Source organism: Chiloscyllium plagiosum, chromosome 11, assembly GCF_004010195.1.
Source record: "Chiloscyllium plagiosum isolate BGI_BamShark_2017 chromosome 11, ASM401019v2, whole genome shotgun sequence".
NCBI lineage: Eukaryota > Metazoa > Chordata > Chondrichthyes > Orectolobiformes > Hemiscylliidae > Chiloscyllium > Chiloscyllium plagiosum.
The window spans coordinates 31,482,542-31,507,491 of NC_057720.1; the positions used below are offsets into that span (position 1 = coordinate 31,482,542).

The window sequence follows — 24,950 nt, forward strand, 5'->3', positions numbered from 1 at the left end:
CATGTGTCAATAAACCTAATCCAATTAAGTTCATGCACAATTTAATCCATTGCACCTCTTGGATGTTAACATTCACCTGGCCTAATTAACACTACAATACACGATGATCTGATCTTTCTAGGGGGTGTGACCGTTTACTGTACTGAGCTTGGCATACTTAAAGGCACTGTTTAGATACAGAATTCGATCTTCAGCGAGGTGTCTGAGAAGTGCACCCTCCCCTTTAAGCGGTTACTATAAAGGAAGGCGGGCTGAGCATGGACGCTTGCGCATGTTCAGTACTGCAGGGTTGGCGCGCGCTGTTTTGAAAGTTGTTCGGTTTGGCTGTTACTGTCACTGCTGACGGGTTTTTGTGCGTTTAATTCGGTTAGTGCGAGAGAATGGCTCAACATTTCGAGCATGTGAAAGTGGGGCTTATTGTAAAAATTCAACGCAGCAATGGTAAGGAATTATTTACTTTTCAATCGACGTGATTGTGATGCGTTCTGAACTAAACGGGCTGACCTGGTTTTAGAGCCGGTTGGGCCTGGACTCTTCCTTATGTTCGAGTCGAGGTACCTAAAGTGCTTTATAGCCGTTTGTAGATTAGGCGGTGGTGTTTGGGGGATGAAAATAAGCGAAACGCACAAAAAAAGCGATGTAGTTTGCGGCAACGCACATGCGCACTGGTGTGGTTTTTTTGAATTAATCCGCCGTGGTGACGTCATTGTGCTTTGTCCTGCCCGAATCCAGTAGCCTGGCGCTGGTTGGCTGCCTCGCGCATTGTGACGTAAGTGCCCGCTCGCTATTGGGCAGTGCTTGCCTTTGATCATATTATCACAGTTTGAATTGACAGCGTGGTCCCCAGTGAGGGAATACTGTGCTCTATGATGTATGTGACATGATCGGCAGATCTTTCAACTTCGCACACTTTTTTAAAAAAAAATACGTTTGCATTGATTTAAAATCTACTCCTTTCGACTCTAAAGATGAAAGCGAAATGCGTAACATGTACCAATTCCTACGCTGTATTAGTGACTGCGCTTCATGAATTGGTTGTAAAACGCTTTCAAACGTGTGGTTATGAACAGCGCAATGTCACTTCCAGTCTTAACGTAGCCGGTTTGACTTGGGACTACTGTAACTAGTTGCTCTGTATTCAGATGGAGTTCTTGTAGCTCGCGATAATTTTTTCCTTAAAAATCAACAATTTGGCTCTTCATTCACAACTACGTAAAACATTTGTTTTGACTTAGTGGGGCTGGAGTAAATCAGAAGTATTGCTGCGCAGACAGTGACCATTGAGCCCAAACTGCCTGTGTCGGCTGTTCAACTGAACCTCATCACCCAGTGGCAGTCATTCATCATTCCCACCATCCCACCAACATACCCTCGCTCACTAGTTCCAAATAGGTTATCCAAAGCAATCCTTTTTTAATTTAAAAAAAAACTCAATTGAACTTTTCTGTCTTCACATATAAAGCTTGCTGCTTTTGCACACCATTTTGAATGTGTCCTTCTGTTCTAATGTATATTGAGTTCTCCCTATTTACAACTATTCCAGATTGCTAATGTATAATGTGAAGAGTAACTGAAGACATTGTTGCAAGTTTCAAGATGACTCTGAAACTGATGGGGCAGATAATGTTGAGGATGCAGGAAGCTGCAGAAGGATTTTGACATGCCAGGAAAGTGGGCAAAGAAATGATAGGAAAAAATGCTGGAAAGAGTGAGATTATGTACCTTGGGAGGAAGAATTCCAGTGTAGATTCATTTCTAAATGAGGAAAGGTTTTGGAAATCTGAAACACAAGGGACTTAAGTCTTGATTCTCCTTTGGTTAACATGCAGGTTCACTTGGCAGTTTGGAAAGCAAATGCAGTGTTTGCCTTCATTTTGAGGGGGCTAGAATGTGAGAGCAGGGATGTACTGCTAAGTCTGTACAATGCTCTGGTCAGCCACCTTTGGAATATTGTGAATAGTTTGAGTCCCATCATTAAGGAACAATGTGCTGGTGATGGAGGGGATCCAGTGGAGGTCCACAACGATCGTGGGAATGAAGTGTCATATTGAAGAGTGGAACTCAGAAGGTTGAGTGGTCTTATTGAAACTTCTAGCCTACTGAAAGGCCTGGATAGAATAAATGTGGCGAAGATGTTCATGTTGGGAATGACTTGGGCCTGAAGGCACAGCCTCATAGTGAAGGGGCATCTCTTTAGAATTGAGGAGGAATTTCTTCCTCCAGAGGGTGGTGAATCTGTGGAACTCATTGCTGCAGAAGACTGTGGAGGCTAAATCAGAATATCTTTAAGGCAGACCTGCACTCGTGGAGAAAGTGAGGACTGCAGATGCTGGAGATCAGAGTCTGGGATGCTGGAAAAGCACAGCAGGTCAGGCAGCATCCAAGGAGCAGGAGAATTGACTTTTCAGGCATAAGCTCTTCCACAGGAATGTGGGTGATGGAGCTGAGAGATAAATAAGGGTTGAGGTAGCTGGGCTAGGTTAGAGAGGTGGGTGGAGTGGATAGGTGGGAAGGAAGATGGACAGATATGGCAGTTCAAGAGGGCAGTGCTGAGTTGGAGGGTTGGATCTGGGATGAGGTGGGGAGGAGAGATGAGGAAACTGGTGAAGTCAACATTGACATGTGGTTGGAGGATCCCAAGGCAGAAGATGTGTTCTTTCTCCAGGTGTTGGATGGTTTGGATTTGGCAGTGGAGGAGGCCTAGGACTTGCATGTTCTTGGTGGAATGGGAGTGAGATTTGAAGTGTTTGGCTACAGGCTACTGGGGTTATGGTGTGTCTCTGAAATGTTTCATGAGTTGGCATCCTGTCTCCCCAATGTAGAGGAGACCACATTGAGAGCAATGAACACAGTAGATGAGGTGTTTGGATATGCAGGAAAATCTCATCCTGATGTGGAAGGATCCTTTTTAGATGTTGGATGGAGATCAGGGGCAGGTTTTACACCGTGGTGGTGGTGGTGGTGGTGGTGGAAGAAGGATGGTGGGTTGGTGGGAGGCACAGACGTAATGAGGGTTGTGGAGGGAATGGTCTCTGTGGAATGCTGATAGGGATGGGGAGGGAAATATCTCTATTGTGGTCTGATTTGTAGGTGGCAGACATGGTGGAGAATAATGCGCTGTATCTGGAAATTAATGGAAGTGGAAGTGAGGACCAGGGGAGTTCTATCCTTGTTGTAGTTAGAGAGATAGTGTTCAAGGGTGGCGATGCAGGACGTGGAGGTGATGTACTGGAGAGCATTGTTGATCATGTCGGAAGAGAAATTATGGTCCTTTGAAATAGGTTCTTGGCTTACAACAGGATTAAGCATCATGGGGTGAAAGCAGGGAATGGGATTGAGAAACATATCAGCCATGACCAAATGGCACAGCAGACTTGACAGGCCGAATGGCCTAATTCTGCTCCTATAACTTATGGTCTTTTGTTATATCCAGCCTGGTCAGATTTTGAAAATCACTACCAAATTTCCTCCTAACCTCCTCTACACAAGGACAGTTTAATTTCAATTTATCCTCAATTGAAATTTCTCATTTTGGGAACTATATTCTTGAAAATGACTTTTACACTGAGTCATACAGGTGTACAGCATGGAAGCAGACCTTTCAGTCCAACTTGTCCATGCTGACTAAACATTCTATATTAATCCAATTCCATTTGTCTGCATTTGGCTAATATTCCTGTAAACTATCCTATGCATATACCCATGCAGAAGACTTTTAAATGTTGCAATTGTACCAACCACGTCTGGCAACTCATTCCATACACACAACTCTCTACATGAAAAAGTTGCCCTTTAGGTCCTTTTTTAAATTTGGCCCTCATCATAAACCTATGCCCTCTAGTTTTGGACTCTCCATCCTGGGGAAAAGATTTTGATATTCACCATAACCGTGCCCCTCCTGATTTTATAAACTTCTTTACGGTTGCACCTCAACTTCCCACAGTCTAAGGAAAATAGCCCTACCTATTCAGCCTCCCAATAGTTCAAATGTGTCAGTTCTGGTGACCTACTTATACATCATCTATGAGCCCTTTCAAGTTTCGCAACGTCTTTCCTATAGCAGGGAGACTAGAATTGAATGCAGTATTCCAAAAGCAGTCTACCCCATTCTTGAACAGCTGCAACACGACCTCCCAACTTTTCTACTCAACGCACTCACCAATAAGTGTAAGCATACAAAATGTCATCTTTAACCTGCCTACCTGCAACTCTGCTTTCAAGGAACCATGAATTTGCCCCCAAGGTCTTTGTTTGGCAACACTCCCCAAGACCTTGCCACTAAGTATGTAAGTTCTGCCCTGATTTGTTGTATCAAAATGCAGCATCTCATTGTGTAAATTATATTCCATTTGACACTCCTCTGCATGTTTGCCCATCTAGCTCAGGTCACACTTTTACCAAAAGTGGCACCCTTGACTGTACACACCACTCTAGTTGAAGTTGAACAAGTGTCTTATAAGTTTGACATCTAGAGGCAGATGTACAACACAAACAGACCCTTTGGTCCAACTTGTCCATGTCAACCAGATATCCTAAAGTAATCCATTTGCCAGTACTTGGCACATATCTCTCTAAACCCATCTAGATGCCTTTTAAATGCTGTATTGTACCAGCTTCTACTATTTCCTCTGGCAGCTCATTCTGCACACGCATCACCCTCTGCATCAAAACATTTGCCTCTTGGGTCCCTTTTTTAAATCTTTCCCCTTACCTTAACCCTATGCCCTCTAGCTCTGGATTCTCCACACCAGAGCTTCTATTTACCCTATTCATGCCCCTCATGATTTTATAAACCTCTATAAGGTTGCCCCTCAACCTCTGACACTCGAGGGAAAATAGCCGCAGCCTTCGTCTTTCCCTATAGCTCAAACCCTCCAGGGAAAATAGCCGCAGCCTTCGTCTTTCCCTATAGCTCAAACCCTCCAAACCTGGCAACATTCTTGTAAATCTTTTCTGAACCCTGTGAAGTTTAACAACATCTTTCCTGTAGGAGGGATACCAAAATTACACATAATACTCCTAGCACTTTAGTTCTAGGCACCTATTAATAAAGCCAAGGATACTATATGCTTCATTAGCTGTTTTCTCCACTTGGTCTACCAGCTTCAGTGATGTGTTCGCATTCAATAGGATAATGGTTCATCTAATTTTTTTTTTAATCTCAACTCCGATTCTTGCACTCCCCCCCCCAATAATCTTTCATCCCTTTGGTTATTACCTCTGCCTTTCTTCAAAGAAACTTGAAGATTCTGCATCCACTGCCTTTAAGGAAGGGAATTCTGAATGCACTCAACATTCTGAAAAATGTATTTTCCTCCTTTCTCTTTTAAACTATGAAGATTATGTGCAAGAATGTGATTGTGTGGTGATGTGGAATTCTAGATATCAGCAGTTAGACATCCAAATTGGAGAACAATGCATACCACTCCAGGTGGGTATAAAGTCACCAGATCAGAATGAGTTGTCAAACTGATGAGGCATTGTGTTGGACTTTGAGTAATTAGTCAGTAAACTCTTCACTTGTTTAATTATTGAATTGATGACATTGTGTGTAAATATATTTGGGTTTTTTTCTTTAGAAGGGGAGTATTGCAGTCAATATACAGGATGTGGCTTTCTCTGGCTAGAATGCCATTTATTACCCTTGACTAAGTGGTGAGCTTTTGAGATGTGCTCCAGATATGTCTGTGCCATAGCATGTCACCTGACAATGTGAAGGCCTCTTAAGCTGTCTTGCTTGGGATCACTTGAAGCATCGCAAACTACATAGTTGGGTAGATGATTGTGTATTTTAACTGTACTGGGACATTATAGCTAGTTCAAGATTACAAGCCTTCAGTAACTGCAGGGATTGCAACCTATAACTTGATCCACTTTTGTAACTATAACTTCATTTTAGACCAGACACAATACATAGCTATTTGTAATAAAAGTCTGGATTCTTCAATACTGCAATATCTGTGCTTAGCTTGTCTGGAGGGACCTTGCCCTTGTTCCCTCATCCCTATCTTATTGACTACTGCATGGAAGCACTGTCCTAAGTCAGTACTCCTTGACTCTGCAGCCAAATTGCTAACTGAGCTGGCAGAGTCCTTGAAGACCTATCTGGCAACCTGGGATGGCAGGTGGTGAGGGAACCAATAAGAGGAATATAAAGTTGACCTCCATTCCTGATGATCTACAAGTTGCAGGTATGTTGTCTGTGACTGTATTGATAGCGCAAAGCCCTCTAGGGATCAGGTTCCATTTCAATTCTGAAGATATTGTTGTGGCGTAACATTACCACCCTGCTAAATGGGGAGATTCAATACAGGTATTTCAAAACTAGTTATGTAAAGCAGCAGCAGAATTATATTTAACAATATGTTGCTTTATAGCCCAGCATATCCCTTGCTGGAAATAGGTTTGAAGCTTCATCTGGAGGCTCACTGATGTTACCTAGTATGGTGATGAAATGTCTGAAAACAAACCTTCCAGTTCAGTGAGCAAACCTACATCCAGAACCTCAACCTGAGCTACAAATCTTCTCAACTTGCTAATATCGCTTGTTGTTCCAGCACCATAAGGTTGTGGTATTGGCCTTACCTGCATTACTCCTCAATGAGCTAAGCATGATGAGAACAATACTAGGCACACTTAAAAATGAGGTGTAAATCTGATGAAGTTACTGTTTGGCCAAATGGTTGCTAAGTAGCTGAGTAGTAAACAATGCACTTTCATTCATTCCAAGAATTGCTTTGATCCTGACAAAATCCCTGTCGCTACTGAAGACTTGTAATTTTGAACGAACTGTAATATCCCAGCACAGTTAAAATATAATCCTCTACCCAACAATTGGAAAATTGACTAGATATTTGATTATACAAAGGTCAAATCCAATTAAGGTTTGTTAATGCATCATCCATCTTTTTATTGATCATCCCTGCATGGTGGCACAGTGGTTAGCACTGCTGCCTCACAGCACCAGAGACCCAGGATCAATTCCCGCCTCAGGCAACTGTCTGTGTGGAGTTTGCACATTCTCCCCATGTCTGCGTGGGTTTCCTCCCACAGTCTGAAAATGTGCAGCATAGGTGAATTGGCCATGCTAAATTGCCTGTAGTTTTAGGTGAAGGGGTAAATATAGGGGAATGGGTCTGGGTGAGTTGCTCTTCAGCGGGTCAGTGTGGACTTGTTGGGCCGAAGTAATCTAATCTAAAGCATCTGCAAAGTAATGGAGAGTGTCTCGATAGTGGTATGGAGTGGCACTTGTTTGAACAGTGTTAATCTGCTTGCTTTGCTTTGGCAGACATCATTTTGGTGAAAACATTGATGAAAAAAGACAGGTGACAGTTATAGCTGATTACATTGGCAACTTTTTAACTGAATGCTATTCCTAGAACACTACCCCTAAAAAGATTGAAGTCCAGAGAACTCTGGCGAGATGGCTTGATGTAGTAGTTTTCAAGTTAATCCTATCCCAAAGGAGGAAGATTGGTCATTGGCCAATCATCCCAGCAAGCGAACATCATTGCAAGAGTTCATCAGGATAACTTGATAGTCAACTTGTTCAGACATGATTTGGAGTGTCAGTGTTGGACTGGGTGTACAAAGTTAAAAATCTCAACACCACGTTATAGTCCAGGTTTAATTGGAAGCACACTAGCTTTCGGAGCGTCGCTCAGGTGATTGTCACCTGAGTGACGCTCCAAAAGCTAGTGTGCTTCCAATTAAACCTGTTGGACTATAACCTGGTGTTGTGATTTTTAACTTTGTTCCGACGTGACTTGCACATAGACTAAGTGGGATTTGAACTCTGATTTCCTGGCCCACCACAAGAGATGCTACCACTATGCCTCATAAGCCCTAATTATCTTAGGATAGATATTTCTAATCCTGTTGGATGCTCTTACTTATTTCTGGAGTTGGTGAGACTTCAACCCAGAACCTCCTGCTCAGGCAGGGAGGGATGCTATCTTTGTACCACAAAAACCTTGTAGAGGAATGCAGATATATTTTCACTTTCAACCTGTTCAAAGATATTAATCCATCTGGAGTAGGAAGGGATGGAACCAGGACACCACTACACCACAGAATGCTTGGGTTCTTCAGGATTTTTATTTTGAACAATCTTCAGACCTATGTGATGCAACCAGAGCAAGGATGACTTGAACGTAGGCCTTTGACTCAAGTTTTATTTGTACTAGCTCTAAACAGTTTCTTTTAATATTGGATCTGAAACTGAAAACAATACACTTTTTTTTTAATTAATATCTTGCAGAAAACCCAAGCAATAGTTAAAAGTACACCAAGCCTTTCTATGAATCTTAAACTAATCCTCTAGAGATTGACATAATGGATTCATTAGTGTGGGGTTTATTAAATTTCAACCACAAATTCCTATAATAATGAGCTATTCTCATTTTGGAGATTTAGCTTGCTGAGACCATAAAACTACTTGTACTTTTTGCATTTATTTTGGGGACTTTTAACTACAAATGGTAGTCGAGTTATTTTATGATGTCACAATAGCTTCCTCGTAATGACCTGAAGATTATGTAGGTTGTGTTGTTGATCTGTCATCCATCATTTTGTAATGCAAGCTTGAAGTTATTTAAATATCATCTTGAATTGCTAAAATCTTTTTGAAACCTTGGTAAGTGGCTTTCTAGAATGAGTGGCAATAGTAATCCAATTCATGACTTTTTCAATGTTGCTGTGTAAAGATATTCTAAGTTGTTCCAGATGAAATTTATTAAGATGAAATTTTGAAATTTGTAATCTATCCAGTGGATTGAGTTGTTGAAGTAAAGCTTTGCAAAATAAGTTGTTAGTTTACATATTGAATGCCTACATTGACCCGGGTTATCGTGCTGATTAGTACATGTAGGAAAAGATTGGCAGCTTTCTATGTTGCAGTCCACATGAAAACATAACTTAATGTGATTTTTCTTTTTCTACTTGCAAACTGGTTGCACTATTCTCGAAGAGGAATTGATTTTTACAATTTGAGTAGATTTGTAGCTCAGGTTGTAAGTTTGCGTGCTGAGCTGGTAGATTTTTTTTTGTCACCATGCAAGGTAACATCAGTGAGCCTCCGATGAAGCACTGGTGTTCTGTCCACTCGCTATTTGTCTTGGTTTGTTGTGGTGGTCACATCACTTCCAGTCCTTTTCTGAGAGGTTGGTAATGGGGTCCAAATTGATTTGGTTTGTTAATGGCATTCAAACCAGAGCTCCAGGCCTCTAGGAATTCCTGCGCATGTCTTTGTTTAGCCTGTCTCTGGCTGGATGTATTGTCCCAATTGAACTGGTGTTCCTCTTTGTCTGCATGTATGGATCCTAGTGATTGTTGATTTTTGATGGCTAGTTGGTGCTCATATATCCTGGTGGCTAGTCTCCTGCTGTGAGAAACAAAGCTCACTCAATTCAATAATTTGTCTGAGACAAGATCTGAAGCAGTAGTATCGTTTATTACGCTCTTGCAAGAGGGATGTGGTGTCTACTGTCCACAAGACGCGCACACGCACTGAAATTAACGAGTACACAATATTTATGTAATTAGTTTCTCTTCCCTCCTCTCATTGCTCCTCCCCTGTTTACATTTCCCACTACTCTTGTTTATCTCTGAACTCATCCGGCCTTGTTCGTGGCAAATGTTTATCTCTGGCCTCAGGCCGTTTGACCACATCCCTCTGTGGTCTTCACTACCATCTGTTTCACTTGTTTGCTTGCCAAAGCAACCTTTTCCATTTATCCTTTGCCCATACTGGGCCTTATGACCTCTTGATTGTGTTTTGTTCTTGTTTTCGCAGAAGCGGGAAACAAATGCTTATAACTACTGTTTATACAGGCATATTTAGCTTAACACCCTCCCTTCACAGCACTTTATCTATTTGTCTGTAGCATCTACCATTGTTTGCAGGCACATTTCATTCTTGTATGCAATTTTAGCTAATACTAAAGTAATTATATATTTCCTTCATAGTTTTCATTCTTGTTAACTCAGCTCTTGGCTGAAACAATTATACACAGGTGTGAGTTCATTTACCTTTCATAAACAATTTGATTGCAGAAGTAACATTGCTTTACCTATATCCCACACTGCCCATCTGCCCAATGTAATGTTTGTTGCAGGATGTTTTTGTAGATGTTCATTCTGCTAGTTGTTGGTATGGGACCCTTTTTTAAATTCATCTGGAGTCCAATAAATTCAAAACATTACATTGGGCAGGAAACTAGCCATCAGGATACATGAACACCAACTAGCTGCCAAAAGACATGACCAATGTCACTAGTTTCCATACACAGATGAAGAGAGGGACACCAGTTCAACTGGGACAACACATCCATCTTGGGACAGTCTAAACAAATGCACATGGGAATTCCTAGAGGTTTAGCATTCAAATCAGAACTCCATTAACAAACATTGATTTGGCCCCCATTTACCAACCCCTCAAAATGAAACGGGAGTGATGTCACCCACCACAACAGACCAAGACCCACATGTAGCAAATGGGACAGAACACCAACACTTCATCTGAGTCTCACTGTTAGCTACCATTGTGACAAAAGCTCTAAGAACAAATCTACCAGCTCAGTGAGTAAACTTACCTGGAAACGTTTTTAGTTGGCTGGACCTCCGACATGGGATTGAATTGTTTGTCCCCTATGCTTTTTAACGCAATATTTTAAAGTACCATTCCTAAACAATGGTGAGCATAATACTAAAAAATTGGCCAATTAGCCACTGTATAAGAGAGGAAACGTGCATATTAAAGTCTAAAAATTGAGGTCAAATCTTCAATTATTTCAATGACGATGCCTTGAGCAGCAGAGACTTTATTGACTGAATGGCATTTCAGTACTGTGATTCTGAGCACATTCTTCCTAATATTCCAAATATGCTGCTTGTGGTAGAAGATTGTACACAGAAACTCCAGCTCTGCTAATAAAATAATGACATGATGCAGCACTTGCTCAATCTTTAGTTTAGGTCATTTGATAAACTTTTTTTTTCTTTTGCTGATGCTTATTTTTGTTATCGTGTCACAACTGAAATTTGAAGTGAATTAACTCAATACAGCAAGCTTTGTTTTAACCAGGACCTTTATAGCCAGCACTCTTAAATAAACAAAAATTATATACCTCAAACACTGTTATTTTGTTCCATTATTAGTTTTCTTTCTTGACCTCAATGTAAATATTTGTTCAATCAAATGGCCACAGTTGATTTTCGATTGTCAATTTCTCCAATACTGAGAGAACAATGTCGGAGTCAGTTGAGGGTTTGTTTTTAAAGATAAAGTTGCATTCATAATGATTTATACAACATAGAAAAGTGCAGCCCATGATGTGCCAAGGTTTAATCCTAATGTAAAATGTAATAACTTAACCTACCCACCCCTCAACCCACTGCTATCCATGTGCATATTGCTGTAAATGTAAGTGATGTTTCCATAACTTTTTGAATTGATAATGTATACTTGATTATCTGGAATATTTGATCAACTGGTGCACTTCTGGTCCCCATAGTTGTTGGTTAATTAAGTTTGCTGTTCATCAGTAGTTTTTCTTTAAAAAGGCCCTTTACCAACAACCAGCAAAACAAATATCATCATTTACAAAATACCCCCATGCAAGAACTGTAACAAACACTACATTGGGCAGACAGGCAGAAAACTAGCCAACAGGATGCACAAACTCCAACTAGCCACTAAAAGACATGACACTATCACTAGTATCTGTACATACAGACTAAGAAGGACACCACTTCGACTGAGACAACACATCTATCCTAGGACAAGCCAAACAGACATACACACAGGAATTCCTAGAGGCCTTTCATTCAAACCATAAATCCATTAATAAGCATATCTATTTGGACCCCATTTACCAACCTCTCCTGAGGGAAAAATAACAAGAAGTGATATCATCTACCTTGATAGACCAAGACACCTTAAATTGAAAGCAGGACAGGGCACCAGCACTGGTGTCACCAATCTTGATAACGAAATGTCTGAAAACTAACCTGCCAGCTCAGTAAACAAACTTACAACCTGATTTTACTTTTGGGGGGGGGGAAAGGTAAAATTGCACTAGAAATTTTGAATTCTTCTGCATTTCTGTAGCAAAATACTACCGAGTTACATTTGGTTTATGTAGTAAAGCTATGCTTCTGGATAAATTTGCACATCCAATATAATAACCACTTTGTTTAGAAGTTTTTAAAAACTGTCTACATTTTAGTATTTAAAATTTTTTTTTTTGCATATATCAAAACATTATTATAACCTCGGCTTTGAAGGATAAACCTGAATGCATGGGGAAGTGTTGCCTAGAGTGGGTGAGAGCTTTAAAGATTTAGATTACCTTTTTTAGTTCATTTTTTGATTTATTAGCTCTGTTTCTCTTTCTCTTTCTGATAGGGATGATACAGGATGCAAGTATAACTGAATTATTTACAGATAAGTCCAGTGTAAGAGCGGAGTGGCTAGAGGGCAGCTTAAGTAAGGCCAAAGAGGTAAGGTTGTCTTCATAACTGCATGTTTTCTAGTTGAAAGGATATTGATCTAATGAATATTTCATTTAAATGGCTAAATACTTGCTGTTTAAGCTGAAACTGTAATCTATTATGAAAGCTGTCTATCACTGACCATATTTATTTTACATGTAAAATTTCTGAATTTTGGCATTTAAAGTCTGATATGAAATAGTATTTTCCCCAAACGAATATTTGAGCCTGACTTCTGATTTGCCTGCCTAACTTGTTAAAATCAAGTGACTTTTGAATGTTGCTTTATTTCATATTTGAATTTTAAAATTGCTTATCCACTAATGTGGATGTACTGTGAAATTCTCATTTGAAGTGTGCTTTGCTGAAAAGTTTGTGAACCAGTGGGGTAGACTTTTTTCTAATTGCCAGTGACAAAGCTACAAATTTACAGGAACTTGGTATGTTTCCCCGCACACTTCCAAGAGCCATCCTATAGCATTTGTGGGAGTAACCATTTCATATCATTTACAGATGGTGTGAAATGGGGTTGAGGCTGACCAAGCTCCCTTAGCATGGGATCCTTGCAGCCAACAAATAATGGAAATTTTCCTTTTTTTTTTAAACTGAATTCAAATGTTCGAGCATTTAATACAATGTACCCTGTGCATAAAGTGAATTTTTCAGGTAGTTTCAGCAGGATTAGTTTGATAGTAAAAGAATAAGCCAAGTATTCTATTAACTCAAGTCTGGTCTTCCAATGTGCTTCACTTTGCAAAATAACTATTTTTAAGGTGTAGTGATCCTTTTCTTGTGTTTAATTTAAAAAAAGATGCAAATAAGTTCTTTTATTTACCTTTTTCAGATTGACATTGAAAGCTTACTATCGTTAAATCCTAATTTAGTAGAAAAAATGCCACCTTCAAACCTGCCAAGAAGAAACTCTAGGGTAAGACTTAAACGCTTAGCTCTTGCGTTCTGGTTTCCGGATAACAAATGCATTTCCAATTCTTGGACCAATCAAAAAACAGTCTACAAATAACAAAGTTACATGTAGAAATATAAGCTGCCTTTCCCTCATTGCCATAGATCTCAGCTGAACACTAAATTGATTTCACTTAGTACCATTCTATTACTTTAGGGTTAAAACAATGACTGCAGATGCTGGAAACCAGATTCTGGATTAGTGGTGCTGGAAAAGCACAGCAGTTCAGGCAGCATCCGTGGAGCAGAAAATCGACGTTTCGGGCAAAACCCCTTGATCAGGGATAGGGCTTTTGCCCAAAACGTCGATTTTCCTGCTCCTCGGATGCTGCCTGAACTGCTGTGCTTTTCCAGCACCACTCTAATCCATTCTGTTACTTTAGTCTATCTCCATGCAATAAAGAGTTACAACCATACTATTTCCCAATTCTAGGCTGTAGCAAAAAGAAATTCTATGCAAATTTACACAACAGTGTAAGGAGGAAATGCTGCTGTAATGTCAAAGTTAAAAGCTGCAGGAATTAAAATGGGAATCCTTATCCATTATCTTAACACATTAATTCTAATGACAGTGAGGAATCTTTGCTATTGTATTGTGAATAATTATGGTGTAAAGGACAAGGATCCAAGTTTATCCAAAGTACACTCAGGAAAATTTACTACTTTTTGTGTTTCCTATCCAAGAGGAAGTAGGCACTACTGAATTTGGTTTCAAACAAATGCTAGATCAGGTTGATCCGTTATCAATAGGAGACAATAGTTAGAAGGTAATGATCCTAGTTTAGGTTTACTAAAGAAAAAGGCCATGAGAAACCCAGACCAAAAGTAACTATTCTCAGATTTTTAAGGAGTGAAAACTGATTTGACCTGGGTTCATTATAATCAAAGGTAGGCAAAAAATGTAATTGAAAATAAGTTGCCTAAAGAGCTGATACGTTCACTTTGGGGAAAAGGTAGGACACAGTCTGTCATTTCCAATGGTGAAATAGAAAGATGAAGCAACAAGTGCATATTGGTGATATCAGGTTAAAATAAAAGTGGAAGCTGAATAAATGAAATTGAGGGAAGGTAAGAAAGGCCAACAAAGAATCCAATAACCTTTATGAACTTAGCTGATATCAGAACCCAGGCTTAATTTGGCTTGATGGGTCATGTTTTGCTTTTTTTTTAATTGAAGTGGTCTTTCACTGAAGTAAAGCATGCAATGGTCTAGATTTGTTTTCACAATAAAGCTTAATTTAATTGCTTAAAAGAAGTGATTCTGAAATAGACTATACCAAACTTCTTGGCCCTTGCTTCCCTCAAATGAACACAGACCCTATCTACTAGGGTCTATATAGAGCCAAGAAAAAGCCACGCAGAAAGCTCATCAAATTATGCAGAAATGGAACACTGATTTCTGATGTCTTATTGACTAGATTTGCGGTATGACATTTAGTACTTAGTGAGGTATGGATATCATCAGCAAGGCTAGCACACTTTTCTGCTTTTTTTTTAAAACCTTGTGCTGAATGCCTTGCTCTGCTATTTCAGAGCAGTTAAGCCAACCACATTTTACTATGGGTATGAAGTTGTGCTGCAGGAGTCTCTGACACAAATTGTCCTCCAGCTTTGACAGCGTGTGTGGAAATTTATTAAAAGTTTAATGGATAAAGACTTGAAAGCATTTTTTACTATCTAAATGTTCAACATGAATATATATTCTAATGGGTCTGATGTTCAATATGTGAAACCTCATTGATTAAATGCTTTGCTAGCATGTCACTCCCAGCCATTCAAATTGGAGCTTTCCAAGTTCTCTGGTGTGCTCTGTTGTACTTCAGAAATAAGTACTGTGTGAATTTATTTAATGTGTGAACAGAATGCATAACATTATATGGGAGACATTAAGCCATTGGATTGGATTAGATTAGATTAGATTACAGTGTGGAAACAGGCCCTTCGGCCCAACAAGTCCACACCGACCCGCCGAAGCGCAACCCACCCATACCCCTACATTTACCCCTTACCTAATACTACGGACAATTTAGCATGGCCAATTCACCTGACCTGCACATCTTTGGACTGTGGGAGGAAACCAGGGCACCCGGAGGAAACCCACGCAGACACTGGGAGAATGTGCAAACTCCTCACAGTCAATCGCCTGAGGTGGGAATTGAACCCGGGTCTTTGGCGCTGTGAGGCAGCAGTGCTAGCCACCGTGCCGCCCAGCCATGAAATAGTTTAAATAGTAATGTATTTACTGAACATTTCTGGTGTATCATAGTATGTTTCTGCATGCAATCTTGTCTGCAAGTTAGTGTTTATGACCTGGAAAAATGATTTTTCACCCTCCCTTTGCAAAAAGTTCAAAATGGATGCTGAAAGAATAATTATCATCTTCAGGTCCCAAGACGTGAATCTGTTCTCCCAAGGAATGGGATTGCAAAGGAAAGTAAGTTGGATTTTACACCAGTTCTGATGTTGTATGGTTTGCTTGATTATTACTTTGACAGCTTGAAAGAAACAATCCTTAAGTTTAAACAGATTTTTGACTTTTTGTTAAAATAGATTGAACCTGATCCAGGCAAAGTGATTAAATTATTCTAATTCATCGAATATTTTAGTTTGAGAAACAATTTTGGGGGGAAGGAGGAGAATCAACAAAGTGAGAAGGGCACACACTGAAGTTGTGTATTGAATTTCAGAAGGTCATTCCTTAGAGCAATTTATTGGCTATTTGTAGGACTGAATTTTAAAAAACTCATTGTAACTTAAATTAACTTTAACGGAAAGTCTGTATAATTTTGAAAATCGGTGACATAAGCAGTCCAAGTTCTTGTCTGTAAATCTTTGACTGGAGTTTTATCTGCTGCAGATGGCAGCAGTTACTTTTCAAATTTAGGTACTGGATTTTTATACTTTTATGCTGTACAAAAGAGCTCTGGTCTTGTTAATCTTTTATAACACTTTTTTTTTTTCTTTTGTTAGTTCATTTTAATCATTTAACATGAAGCAGCTTCAATTGGTGCCTTCCCAAAGGAAGCTGCAACACACACGAAAATAAACATTGAAAGTTAATCAACCATTTACTTACAAGCAAATGGGGTTTGGGGCAGGGATGGAAGACAGTGGTAAACTCTTGTACTGAATCTAATGGAGCTTTTTTAAAAATTTGCCACTGATTATTCCAGAACCTGTGCTTGATTCTGATGTTCCAGGTAAAGTTTACTGTCTGCATTTTGCTCTGTAATAACTTTTTTTTGTCTCCTTTATTCTGTATCCTGATCACACATCTAGTCAGTTTGGAGCACTTTCAAATGTTGTCTGGATTTCAATCTAAATATTGTTTTTAAAATGTTGAACTATACTGGGTAGGCACAAGTCTTTTACAAAACTGTTGGTGAACTGTAGTAGCTCACTGGGAATGCAGTATGTTCAAACATCTTTAGAAATCCCATGTTTGTGGCCACTTCCACTATCAATACTTTTCTTCATAAAACATTAAGATACAAGTTGGGGTCTACTTTTGTAAGGTGATCCGATGGCATGCAAAGGGCACAAATTCTCCATAATTGTGGGAAAACTGGTGAAATAATTGTATTTTTAAAGTAATCTCTAATGGTGACCAGCTTACAGTTGCATTGGGTGGCAGTTCTTGGAATGGGCATTTTTGTATGCAGTACTACATTTTGGGAATAAATTTAGATTTTGCTCAAAAATACCCTTTTTTGTTTTTAAAGATGTGCTTAAAACCAAGGAAACTGGCATCTGTTTTCTTGCAGATGTTGGCAAACATACTTTGGAAACTAATGGGTTATAATGTACAGGACTGCTACTTGGATAAAATTTGAAGTTGTATTTTAGATCACTTATAAATCTTCCTCTGTTCTCAGCCAAAAGGGGTTGAAGGCCTAAAATATTTCAGATTACTTTTCATAAAAAAAATTCTGGTTGGAATTGGTTTTTCAAAAAAAAACAGCTAGAGTTAAGATTTACTTAACATTTCACTGTCAATGCTCCTGTAATCTGGTAGTACCTCTGGGTGAACTTGTCAACACTGCAAATTGCATGCTGCCTATTGACTCTAGGCTAGTTGAGTGATAATTGGGCTATTTGAATTGTAAGGTTTAAAATTTTAAAGGAGAACAGGAATGTGGGAATGTAACTTTTTTTTTTCCTTTTTGTTTCCTTTAAGTACCACGTTCCACTCGTTCAAGAACACAAGCCACATTGGAAATGCAAATTACACCCAATTCTAGACTATCAGAAGTAGAACCTGTAATGTCCAAGACTCTTGCAACAGGTAAAGACTTTGTTTAAAAATATTAACACTTGAATATTATAGCCATCCTCAAGCCCCCACTCTATTGGTTTAAAATGACATTGAGAAGGACATTTTAAGTTTTGAGGTGAAAATGTTTACCATATTTCTAGTTTATTATTTTCTAAGTAATGTTTATCCCCTAGTAAGTTCCATAGTTTTTTTTTAAAAAACAAAAATTGTTCCTGTGAAAGCTGTGGAGGAATTCAAATTCATGCTACAAAGCATTTGGCTTTTGATTACTTGTCCAGTGATAATACTGCTATAATATCACCTATCTAAAACCCTACCATCTGAATGCTAGCAGATGCAAGCCTAACCTGTCCAATGTTTCCCCATATGACAACCTGCTCAGTCCAGATATTAGTCTAATAAACATTCTCTGAACTGTTTCTGACACAATTAAGTTTTTCCCTAAATGGGGAAATTAGTGTACACTATCTCCCAACGTGATCTCCTCAATGCCTTGTATAACTGAAACATGTAACCTCTATTTTTAAGTTCATTTGTTCTTTTGGAGAAGGATAGAAATTCATCAGCTGCCTTGATAACTTATTAAACATACATCCTCATTTATTTGTCCACTAGAACCCCAGGACCCTTCCACACATTGAGATTTTATACTTGTCCTCAGTTTTATTGACTTCAGGTATGTGGATGTCACTAGCTGCCCTGCTTTTAGTGGCCATCCCTAGTTGGCTTTTTGAGAAGGTGGTGATAAACTCTCTTCTTGAACCACTATAGTCCATGTGCTGTAGGTGGACCACAAAGTCCTTAGGGAGGGAATGCCAGGATTTTCACCTAGCAACAGGAAATATTTATTTCCAAGTCATGATTGTGAGTGGCTTGGTGGGGAACTTGCAGGTGGTGATGTTTCCATGTATCTGCTGCTCTTGCCTTTCTAGATGAAAGTGGTCATGGGTTTAAAGATGTCATCAAAGAATCTTGTTTTAATTTTCTGCAGTGCTTCTTATAGATGGCAGCATTATGTACTACTGAGCATTGGTGCTGAAGAGAGTGGATGTTTATGAATGTGGTGCTAGTAAAGCAGACTGCTTTGCTTTGTCCTGGATTGTCAACATTAGAATATCATTGGAACTGCACCCAGGCTACTGGGGGTATACCATCACATTCCTGCCTTGTGCAATGTATATGTTAGACAGGCTTGAGGGAGGTGAAGGTGAGTTACTTGTTGCAGTATTCCTAGCTTTTAACCTGCCACTATTTTGTTTTGGGTCAATGGTAACCCCAAGGATGTTGATGGTAACATCAAATGTCAAGGGGCAGTGATGAGATGGTCATAGCCTGGCATTTGTGTAGTGTGAATGTTACTTGCCCATTTATCAGCCCAAGTCTAGATATTGTCCATCTTGTTACTTTTGAAATAATAATTTTAAATAATCTGCTTTTCTTTCTTCCTGCCAAAGTTAACCTGTTTTCCCACATTTTCTGACCTATCTTATCTACAAATTTAATTCCTATGCCTTTGTTTCCTTCTAATTATTTGATAAACAGTTTTTAAAAATTGAGGACCAGTACTGTGGAATCGCACCCTGAAAGACCTACTTAAGCATAATCTGTTTTATACCTGCCAGCCAATATTATATCCATGCTGGTAATTTACAGCTGACACCATGAAGTCCAAGAACAGTAAATCAGTGGGTTGTTCTTGATCAATCATGTGTGCTACTCAAGAATTTCATAAATTGGTTAATCATTAAACCATGCTGATTCTTCTTTATTTCCCTTGAGGTTTTTAAAGTGCCTGATTTTATGGCAACCTTAATGAAGTGTAAAACATTCACCAAGACTGACATCAAGTTAACTGGCCTATGTTTTCCTGATTTCAGACTCCCTTCAGTAGAAGAGTTGTAGTTGTTGCTTCCTGGACTGATGGAACTTTTCCAGAACCTAAGATGAATTCCATCAGGATCTGGAGACTTATCAACTCATTCCTTAATTATTTATAATTTCATCAATTCTTCTCTCTTCCCACAACTTCCTGATTTACAACTTTTACTTGGTGTCATTCTCTGCCATTTGTTTATATTCTGGTCAATCATCTGTTCTGAGATTTATCTTTTATCAAACTTCATATACCTTTCTTAACTTCTCTAGGTGAGTGTCCTCCACCTGGAATTGTTCTTTATAGTATATATTCTGACTACTTTTTTTTAAATGTCTGCTACTGTTTCTCTATTTATCTGTGCCTTGTGCCAGGCATCTTTTTAATATGGGAATGCTGTTGCACTTGTGGCCTTTGGCACATCCAGTTCCAGTGGCAAGGGAACCTTGACAACTGGGTATCTCCCTCCTGCTATAGCCTTCATCTGCTGTCATGTCTGTTGATAGCACAAATATCTTCTGCCTTGATTGCGATTGTTTTGAAATGCACTTTGTCAAATTCCTCTCCTCCAGACTTTGCAGTTGTGGATATCCTTGCCTGGAGTTTAGAATGCTACCTGATGGTATCATTCTCTCTAGATCAATGAAACACTCTGGCCTCGACCACAGCAAGGTGGCTATACACACAAAGGAAGATTTTCCAGCAAAGATTTTCAAACTTTGAGTAGACCTTAATGGTCATCTCCAACTGTCCCTACACATGTGAGACAAAGAAAAAATTGCTGCTGATCTTCAGGACATTGTCATCACCATAGACAAAGACTGAGTAGGTTGTTCCACATTCCAATCTCCTACTTTCCATTACCAGGAAGACCATCCCCCAGATCTTTGCCAGGTGTTTTCTCCCAGTCTGAGGAAATACTTTTGATAAGTATCCCAAACAAACTGAACCATAGGCATGATTTTCACTGCTCAGTGACTCCAAGAGAAATGCCAAGAACAATAACCACTCTACATGGCTTTCATAAATCTGATCATGGCCTTTGACTCTATCAGTTGGGAAATGCTATGGAAGATCATGTCAAAGGCAGGCTGTTCAGAGAAATTAATCAACATTTGCTGTCTCTTCCAAACAAAATGTTGGTGACGATAATGTGACACAATCCTTTTGAGGTAAAGGCAGGAAGTAGGCATCATCCCCCATCTTTTTCCTCCATCCTAATCACCAATCTTTTCATAAAGAACAAAAGTCCCAGTGATGTGGACAAAACATAAAGTCTATTGGCCTACCTCTAACCTAAATTTCAATCTGTTTTCATTCTCTCATTGTCACTAATTTAAATTTTAAATATGATCTTGGAACCACTTGAACTGAATGTTATGTTATTATGGTCATTGGGCACCTTCACTGAGATCATTAATCGTACATGTTGCATATTAGCCTGCTCTTGGCTCCAGAATGTGGTGATTTCAAAATATCCCAAAAAACATTTCTATTAACTGCTCACCTTGGAGGCTTTTGCCCAACTTACTCCTATTCATATATGTAGAAAAGGTAAATGATATTAAAGGTCTTGAATATGGTATCATCAAAGGAATAGGTTGTAAAACACTCTTGATTTGAACTGGTGTATTTTTAACATCCTGATGGTCAGTATTTAAGGTGGTTGAGTAATTCGTAAACAATGGCTCAGGTGGCGTGGATGGCTCAGTGATGCACTGTTTTGTAGCACTGTAGTTGGATTGAGGTTTGCAGTAAAACCTCAGTTTCATCCATCTTGAAAATGTTGATATGCTTTCTACAAATCCAATGCACTATATAAAACCAGATGAGTGACTTGAAATTTTGCAGAGACAGGATATTTGAACAATTTTGCGAGACAAATTCATTTCCTGTTGGGCAGAAAGGCATTGAGATTGGATCTTGTTAGTGTAAAAATACCTTTCTACATTTGCATGTGCTTTGATAAATACTGGTAAAAATATATGTTGTGAATGTCACCTAGATAGACTTACTTGCCATAAGCATATCATCTAGCAATGAATAGGTTTTGAATTCCTTGACAGGAAGAAAGTCTGTATGTGTAAGAGAAACCGAAAAGCTAAAGAAACAACGTGAAGATCGGAGAACTCAGTTACAGGAGATAAGAGAAAAACGTGGACAGGTAAGAACCCAATCAGAAGTCCAAACATAGTAGGAGAATAAATCTCCAAGTGATGTTTAATGAATCAGTTAATAATTCAATTATTAATTTGTGTGGTGGCATCCATTTCAAAGTTTTAAAAGTGGATTATTAGGCTGTTATTGCACCTACTTTAAGATTTCTGAACTGCAAAGTTTGTTTTTAAGCAGCAAATAGAAATGTCAGACATGGTTTTCTGCTTTTATTTGAGTGGATTTCTTTTTGTATTGCAATGGTATTACATTAGTTCTTTGTATTTTCTCGTACATTTCTGAAGCAGTACACAAATTGCATGGTTTCCCAGTTGATTTTAAAGCAGATTTGAGTATACCCCACTCCTGCATCAAAAATTCTTTAGTGTGCTTTTAATCTCCACCCTGGTTTCTTTTTCCTGCCTTATACAAAAAATATTGAATCCAGGCATAGCACTGGTTTTCTTTCAATTTGAGCCTAAATATGTTCCTTTTTTGTTTTTGCATCTTTTAATGGGATATGGGCATCATTGCTGTTTGAAGATGATAGTGAGCACAGGTATACCTAGTGCTGAAGTGTTTCAAGATTTTGACTGTGACTGAACTAACAGCAAAATAGTTCCAGTCCAGAAAGTGTTAACAAGGAACTGCTTGCCTTGTCCTTCTGTGATAGAAGTCAAGTGTGTGATGCTGGAAAAGCGCCGCAAGTCAGGCAGCATCCGGGAAGCAGGAGAAAATACGTTTCCGGCAAGAGCTCTTCATCAAGAATGAGATGACGTTGATTCTCCTGCTTCCCAAATGCTGCCTGACCTGTGCTTTTCCAACATGCTTGACTCTGGTCTCCAGCATCTGCAATCCTCACTTTCTCCTTCTGTGATAGAAATCATTGGTTTTGGAAGGAGCTGTCGAGTGTTGTAGTTCATCTTTGTAAATGGTATTACTGTTATTTGGTGTGCCAATTGTACTACTTTGACCTAATGTTTTCAAGCTTCCTGAGTGGTGTTAGAACCACACTCATCCAGGCAAGTGGAAAGTATGTTATCACATTCCTAATTTCTACCTTTTCTTTTGACAGCAAGCATGATTTGAGATAGTCTGTACATAATTCACAGTCTTACCTGTTGTAGCTGTATAGATGGTCTTTTTCTGTTTTGTATGTTTTTTTGCTCTGATGACCCTGACATTACTTCTAGAAGATTCCGAGATGGTGGTGATGTTTGGTGAAAAATGACTGAATGCTCTTTTTGGAGGAGCATTTCCTGGCATGTATGTGACATGAATGTTATTTCCCACCAGCCTGAATGTCACTCCGATCTTGCTGCACATGGGTATGGGCTATTTTCAGTTTGAGGAGTCATGCATGGTGCTAAATGTTGTGCAATCATCTGACCTTATTGAAGAAGGGTGGAAAATGAAGCAGCTGTGGGAAATAGTTGTAACAAGGGACACCATCCTGAGGAACTCCCTGCAGCAATATTCCAGGACTGAAATAATTGACTCCAACAGCTACAACCATATTCATTTCAAGTCCTGTCATAAAAAGTGCAAGATAAAAGTCTTAAGGTTGTTGTTTTGTTTTGTTTTGTTAGAAATTTGTAAACCGTACCAATGTAAAAGAAAAACTATTATCCACCTGTTCAAATGTTATACAACTGTGGAATTGGGACTCTAACATGGGCCTCCTGGCTCAGAGGTAGTGACATACCAGTGCGCCGCAAGCGCATAACAAAAATTGTAGAGCACTTTATCCTTGAACAGGGATTATGCTCATCTTCCCTGTTCCAATTATATTTTGTGATGCCAAAGCAAGAGCAATAATACTTAGAGTAGAGTGTGCCTGTGAGCTAATTGTCAAGTAGACACTGAAGGTGTTACCATTTAGAATACACCGTTAGTCATTGGCTGAAAAATAAACTCAAGCATGGTAGTCACCAAATTTAAGTTGAAACCAATGCTGTGTTTACATGTCTTTTATGCCTGCAAAGAACAGGGCCCTGGATGTAGCTTCCAGTACACACGTGTACCTCATTGCAAGCCCAACTCTCAATCTAAATTTATGCAGTATAATTCACTGCACTCGGTGCAACATTTGCTAACTAATCCAATTGCAGAGTCACTGTTAGACACTTGAATTCTACAAGTATGTGTTAGTTCTGTTGGATCAATCTTTCTTTTTATTTGTTGTGAACAACTAAATGACATTATGATTTGCCAATCTTTGGGACATATAGCCTACATATCTTGTATCACACTGAAATTCATATGTGTGACTCAGTTCTGTGAAAGCACATCTCTTAAACTTGACAGTAACATTCTGTCAATGGCAAATACCACTTGTGTTGCTATGTAGCTAGCTTCTCCTATTAGAGTTAGAGATGTACAGCATGGAAATAGACCCTTTGGTCCAACCCATTCATGCCGACCAAATATCCCAATCTAGTCCCAAACTGCCAGCACTTGGCCCATATCCCTCCAATCCTTCCTATTTGTATACCCATCCAAATGCCTCTTGAATGTTGCAATTATACCAGCTTCCACCATGTCCTCTAGCAGCTCATTCCATACACTTACCACCCTCTGTGTGAAAAAGTTGCCCCTGAGGTCTCATGTCTTTCCCCTCTCACCCTAAACCTATGCCCTCTAGTTCTGGACTCCCTGACCCCAGGGAAAAGATTTTGCCTATTTACCCAAGCCATGCCCTCATAATTTTGTAAACCTTTATAAGGTCACCCCTCAGCCTCTGCTCCAGGGAAAACAGCCCAAGCCTGTTCAGCCTCTCCCTATATCTCAAATCCTCCAACTCTGGCAACATCCTTGTACATCTTTCCTGAACCCTTTCAAGTTTCACAACATCTTTCCAATAGGAAGGAGACCAGAATTGCATGCAATATTCCAACAGTGGCCTAACCAATGTCCTGTACAGCCGCAACATGACCACCCAACTCCTGTACAACATACTCTGACCAATAAAAGAAATTCTGGATTAGTGGTGCTGGAAGAGCACAGCAGTTCAGCCAGCATCTAAGGAGCTTCGAAATCGACGTTTCGGGCAAAAGCCCTTCATCAGGAATAAAGGCAGTGAGCCTGAAGCGTGGAGAGATAAGGTAGAGGAGGGGGGGGGTGGGGAGAAAGTAGCATAGAACAATAGGTGAGTGGGAGAGGGGATGAAGGTGATAGGTCGGAGAGGAGGGT

General features: G+C 39.4%; 1 protein-coding gene across 2 annotated transcripts in view; it reads left to right on the forward strand.

Annotated features, from left to right (window-relative positions):
* The first annotated feature begins 254 nt into the window (after window positions 1-254).
* Window positions 255-24,950, forward strand: part of kif2c (kinesin family member 2C) — a 67,164-nt gene continuing 42,468 nt past the window's right edge. Inside the window, exons 1-7 of one of the 2 annotated variants that reach the window (XM_043699023.1) lie at window positions 255-441; window positions 12,407-12,501; window positions 13,337-13,420; window positions 15,841-15,889; window positions 16,629-16,655; window positions 17,633-17,740; window positions 21,671-21,768. In XM_043699023.1, coding sequence (XP_043554958.1) covers window positions 381-441; window positions 12,407-12,501; window positions 13,337-13,420; window positions 15,841-15,889; window positions 16,629-16,655; window positions 17,633-17,740; window positions 21,671-21,768 — 522 coding nt within the window. In that variant the 5' untranslated portion in view covers window positions 255-380. The remainder of the gene's footprint in view (window positions 442-12,406; window positions 12,502-13,336; window positions 13,421-15,840; window positions 15,890-16,628; window positions 16,656-17,632; window positions 17,741-21,670; window positions 21,769-24,950) is intronic. The other variant, XM_043699025.1, reaches the window with a different exon arrangement.